Here is a 6000-nt window from a genome sequence, read left to right on the forward strand (position 1 = left end):
AACAAAACACTGCAAGATTCTGGAGAACAGGTTTTATCCACTAGTTCTCCCACTCAGTGCTTTTTCTACTTGCCTACACTTTCAGTTCGGCAACAATGCAGTTGCCTCAAGTTTCAGTACCAGGCTGCTCGTAAGTTACATTTGGAGTCCATTCTTTATGTTTCTCTACAGCAAACCTGGAAAACGAGAACAGCTTCTTCCATCACTTCCAGAGTTCCTACTCCTACAAGGAGGTAATACTAGAACTCCATTAAAAGTCACCTAAGCAACTGTAAGAGCAATCAGTAGAGAACATCCTGTAAGAAGTGCTGCATATGGCTTTCCCGTGAAACAGAGCTTTCCTATGTTATCCAGACTCTCATATAAATCACATTCTGTGCATACACTCCCGGTTCAACTTTGGTTTAGCTTTAAAGCTCGTTTTAGCTACGTGTAACAGCCCCTGAAGAGCTGAAAGGGAAAATGAAAAACCTGTGGATCCTTCATTGCCCAATAAGGGAAATTAACAAGCTTACGGTTTTAGCTTTACAACTGTGACACTAATTACATACACGAAAAACGCCACACCAAAGACTGACCCTGCTTCACAATATTCACACTTCGGGCTAAAAAAGCAGCCACCTGGAATCCAATCGACTAAAGCTCTGTCTCAGGCTACGCTTTTTCTTTCTCCCTACACGGGGCAGATCGGCCAGGTCGCAAGCCAGGTCGCGGCAGTAATCCGGCTTCCCAACAGCCTCTCCTTGAGCAGCAGGGCCCGCTGTGCCTGCCAGCGCCCGGGGCCGGGAGGGGAGCCTCCCTCTCCGTTACCCTACGGCAGCCCCAGCGCCGGAGCGGGAGGGAACAGCGTCCCTTCCCAGGGCTTTCGGCCACGTAACGCGGCACTGACACACCCGGGCCCACCCCAGCAGCACGGCCTCCCCGCCTCCGCTCCCTCTCACGTCTCAAGGATACATTTTCGAGGCGAGAGCTCCCTCCAGCCCTGGCTGCTACTGAATCCGCCGCCGCCTCCCCCTCCGGGCGGCCTCCCCGGAGGGTTGCCTCCCCGATCGCCGCCGCCTCGGTTCCCACCCCAGCGCCCTCCGCCCCTGTAAGGCCGGCCTCGAAAGCGGAATCGGTCCAGGGCATTGTGGCTGCGCTCCCAGAAGGAGAGCCGGGGGCCCGTCTCGGAGTGCGAGCCCGACGGCATCCGCGGCGCCGGCATGGGCGGCGGATGGGAGCGGAACGAGTCCTTGGGCCGATACCCGCCGTGGCCGTGCAGGTGCCCCATCTCCGGCGGGGGCTGGTGCCGCGAGCGGGGGAACGGCCGGCCGGAGGAGGAGAGGGAGATGCCCCCGCGGAGGCCGGGAGGCGGCCTGCGCCTCGAGTAGGGCCTGCTGCTGACGAGGCCGCCGCCGGGCGCGGAGCTGCCGCGGCCGCCGCCGCCGCAGGGCCCGAAGCCGTTGTTATCATCGTCGCTGATTTCGCCGTCTTCCAGCTCCCCTTCTTCCTTCGGGGACAGCCCGCTAGGATCCAGCGCCGCCTCCGCGGGCGCGGCCGCCGCCTCCGCGGCCGCCATGGGGCCCAGGCCAACGGGTCTCGGCGAGGCAGAACGCGGCCCGCCTCGCCCGCTCGGGCGGTTTCGTTTCCTGCGCAGGGCGGCCCCGCGCCTCGCCTCGCCCCCCCACCCCCCACCGCTGCTCGGCTCTGCCCCGGCCATCGCGAGTTCTCGCGAGACCTCGGCCCGTCTCTTCTGTTCTGCCCAGGCAAGGAAAGAAGGCGCGTTACGCGGGGGGAAAAAAGGGGGGGCGGGGGAAAAAGGGGGGCGGGGCAACACCCCCGCGCGGGGTATCCTGGGTAATGTAGTTCCCAACTCGGGAAGCGGCTGTGTAGGCAGGGGGCGGGGAAAGTCAGTGGCTCAGCCTATCGCGGGGCGGGGGCGGGGGCGAGCGCCAATGGGGGTTCGACCCGCCATGTCGGTAAAGGAGGCGAGTGGGAAGGCCGCCATCTTGTTGAAGGGAAGCGAGCTGGCTGGAGGGGCGGGGCGGTAAAGCGGTGGTGGCTGGCTGAATGTCGGCGGGCTACGCTGCTCTCTGGAACACGAGTGGCAATGGCAACTTCCTTTAGCATCGCCCGGCGCAAAGCCAACGACAGCGCTGCTGGGGAGCAGGTGCTCATGGGGGTGCTGGTTTCCCCGAGCCACAGACGCTTTCTCCGTTGGGGGGGGCGTGTCCTGCTGCCCCCCAGTCGGTGCACAGGCCTCTAAAGGAAAGGCAGCGGGTGTTCTGGCGGTGCCCAGCACCCTGGTAGGCATCATTAACCCACCAGCTCCCTCCCAGTAGTTAAAACTGCTGTGAAAATTTTAAAGAGGGATGTTTCTGGGAAGTTCTCCTGGCAGGTGATTGCTTTGAAGTTCAGATTGGCCCTAACGGTTTCTGTGACACGAGTGAAAGCATCAGAGGGGATAAAGCAATGACATAAACTGCTTAAATCATTTGTTTTCGTTTCACTCACCTGAGTATTCTGGTGCTACCTTGTCTGTTTCAGGGACATAATACCAGGGTGCTGTCAGGTGAGCACCAATGGTTTTCTTGGGGAAAAGGAGAAACCTTATTTTAAATAAAGCCTTTCAAAGTCCTGGAAAGCACCTAAAACTTGACTTCTAAAACTAGCACAGCTCCTGGGATTTTCTTTGCAATTATCATGTGTGCTAAATACCAGCAGACTTGCCATGGATGTCCAAATCGGAGATAGACTGTCTTTCTGTGCTGTTCTTGAGGGTGAATTATGAAGGGGTTTTTTTCTGTGCCTTTCTTGAGGGTGAATTATGAAGGAGGTTTTTTTCTGTGAATAATGTGCTACAAAAGCACAAATACCAAAAATAAAATTCAGTATCATACTGCTATTTACTTTTCTTCTTTGCCTTTCTCTCTAGATTTTCCAGCAAGAACAGGGAGAGTCTATAATGCATATGCTTTGTAAAGTCCAAAATGTGATACTGTAAAGTCAGTCACGAAGAAAAACCCTGTAAGACTTGATTTGAACTTTTTAGAAGGCATCACTTGTGCTAAACAAACCTACTTTTCTTTGCTCAAAACGCTTTGCATCCTCTTGTTTTGACCTAACTGGACAAACAACATGATTTAGAACAGATACTGTTCCAGTGACTTGACTTCATACAAAACTCCGGTTAGAGTAACAGATTTTGTATATCACATCCTAAATTTCTCTAATTTCTTCTGTTTAAAACTGTGTGGATTCTATTAACATTTATGAAGAAGAATGAAGCAAGTTACAAGTTTGCTTTTTTTTCCTTTTTTACAGGTATCCACATACTACAATAGTGTGTTGTATCAATTATTCTATTCAAATAGATGTTATCTCTAGAAATCATGCTTCATTGGTGGCTTACACTATTTTACATATCACACAGTATTAAAAACATCGACAAATATGACACAGAACTGTCGGGGTTTAACCTTAGCTGGCAACTAAGCACCACACAGCTGCTCACTCACTTCCCACGCCTGCAGCAGCATGGGAAGGAGAATCAGGAAAAAGGTAAAACTCATGGGTTGGGAGAAGAAAAATTTAATAATTACAATAAAATATTACAAGGATAATAACAAAAGCTGTAATGAAAAGGAGAGTGAGTGAGAGAGGAATAATATCCAAAAGGAAAACCAACAAGTGATGTATAATACAACTGCTCACCACCCACTGACCAATTGATGCCCAGCCAGTCCCTGAGCAGTGATCGCAGGCCCTGGCCAACTCCCCCCAGTTCATATACTCGGCATGATGTTCTGTGGTGTGGAATATCCCTTCAGCTAGTTCACGTCAGCTGTCCTGGCTGTGTCCCTTCCCAATTTCTTGTGCCCCTCCAGCCCTCTCACTGGCAGGGCCTGAGAAACTGAAAAGTCCTTGACTTAGTGTAACAACTTAGCAACAGCTAAAACATCAGTGTGTTACCGACATTATTCTCATACTATATTCAAAACGCAGCACCGTACCAGTTACTAAGAAGAAAATTAACTCTATCCCAGCTGAAACAAGAACATGAACCTACCGAAAACTTTCTGAAGTAGCAACTGGAGGTCAGACAGGTTTCTTAAACAATGCTAGATGTCTCTGTCTGTGTCTGAAATCTGACCTGCTGTAGTTATAAGGAACTTTTAATATCACTACATCTAAGCTGCAGAAATTTCCCTCTCAGTAGACATTTGCCTACTTGGACATCCCAGAGCCTCGGATGTATCTGGTTCCAGTTTCCTTTGTACAGTTACCTTTATTTCTAAGTGTTTTCACACACCAGTAGGAAATAAGTATCCGCATCTTTTAGAGTGGGAAGGAAAATGTTTATAGAACTGTAAAGCATTTGCAAAAAAGCAGCAGCTCTATGGGAAATTAACCTGCTGTGGGTATTCCCACTCTAGATTGTTACTGTGTGTTTGCCTACAGTTCGTCCAACAAGTGTGCTGAATTTATTCAACAATGCTATATGATCTGTATTATAAATTTCTGGCTGAGATACTTAACCATCTACAAAAGAAGATCCTGAGAACCTTCCAGTGGTTTTGCATATCCTATGGTATCATATGTCCCTTCTTTTATTTCAGTCATCTGATACTGCCTGCTTTTTTTCTCTTGTCTAGGGTTATCAGGGAAGTAATTTGATGTCTACATTTTCAGGAAGAAGAGAAATCATCAACTCTATTCATCACTGTTAATAAACAGGGAAATTAATAGTGTTAAATTCTCTTCTGTGAAGGGAGTAAAATGTCATGTGTAAAAAGTGTGTTGATCTGGTGATTTTGGTGTCTACACATTTGAACAAGAGGCCATAAGCATTCGAAAACTGTGAGGGAGCTGCCATTCAGGGAGAAAACATTAGGAAATTTCCTTCCTTATGGCATGGGTAATAGACGAAGAGGTTTTTGTGAGGTTTCATTGCAAGGTGTAAATTTAAGACAAAGTAAAAAAAAAAATCTTGGCTGCATTTCACTGTATGCCTTTAAAGGAGATGGTATTGCTGCTGGAGAACAAATTTTTGTGTCAAATACTGAATATGTTTTCAGTAAAGTAGAAATGGAATAATTTAAAATACAGGAAAGCATGTGCTTAATACTGGAGTACAGAATTTGATTTATTCTTTATCATGTTCCCTGCATATTACCTGCACCTCTGGACATGGGCAAAAAGGCACTAGAGAAATAGCATGTCTGTGAAGATGTACTTGAATTACTGATATTTGTGTACGTAAGCAGATAAGACTCCTGGATTTAAAAGGTATCTTCAAGATCTCTTCCTGCAACTCAGGACTCAGCTGGTGCAGTTGGTAACAAGTTCTGTATTTAAAAATAAATACCAAAGGTCACAGGGTGGTCACACAACTTTAATGCAACTAAGACTCATCTGCATATTTTGCAAACGTAAACTACAACATTAGTGCAGCTATTTTAATCCTAGCAGTATTATTTCTGTAAAAGTCTGAGTATCCCTGACACAAAAAATTACCATATTCTCATTCCCTCATGATGTGTGTCTCTGGCTCTTTATCCAGAGTTGTAAAACAATACTGGAGTTAGTGGTCTCAGTGACATTTTTTCTTTAGGTGACCTCATTTCTGGTCCATAAAACATTAAAAAAAATCACATTTTCAAAGTCTGAGTTAGAAAATTAGTACCATGTTTACCACATAAATTAAATGCTTACAAGTGTGCTTGTTTTTCAGCAGCACAATCTGAGCTTTAAGGACTGGGACACATTTCAGAACATGAAAGTCATTCAGCATCTTTTGGTACTGTAATGTTTGGCTGAGGCTAAATATGTGATTATTTTTATTCCGTTCCTGCTTTTTAAGTGTCAATTACAATTATCTGATACCAAGACAAGACAAGCTAGCCAAGTTTAAGCTTAATTCACTTTACATTAAATTGAACTTGTATTGGTGTATTTGGTCTGGCTGCGATGGAGTTTGTTCATCGCAGCCCATATGGTGCTCTGTTTCGGGTCTGTGGC

General features: G+C 47.5%; 1 protein-coding gene across 6 annotated transcripts in view; it reads right to left on the reverse strand.

The window, feature by feature from the left end:
- Window positions 1-1720, reverse strand: part of ZFC3H1 (zinc finger C3H1-type containing) — a 43126-nt gene extending 41406 nt beyond the window's left edge. For 3 of the 6 annotated variants that reach the window (XR_013929166.1, XR_013929167.1, XR_013929168.1), the window contains exon 1: window positions 955-1719. Coding sequence is in view for 3 of the 6 variants with exons in the window: in XM_080393832.1 (XP_080249958.1) it covers window positions 955-1699 (745 nt within the window). In the remaining 3 variants the exon portion in view is untranslated. Of the gene's footprint in view, window positions 1-954 lie in introns of all 6 variants that reach the window. The other 3 variants (XM_080393832.1, XM_080393831.1, XM_080393833.1) reach the window with 2 other exon arrangements.
- Window positions 1721-6000: the final 4280 nt, after the last annotated feature.

The sequence above is a fragment of the Falco punctatus genome (assembly GCF_963210335.1).
Source record: "Falco punctatus genome assembly, chromosome: 6".
Lineage (NCBI taxonomy): Eukaryota > Metazoa > Chordata > Aves > Falconiformes > Falconidae > Falco > Falco punctatus.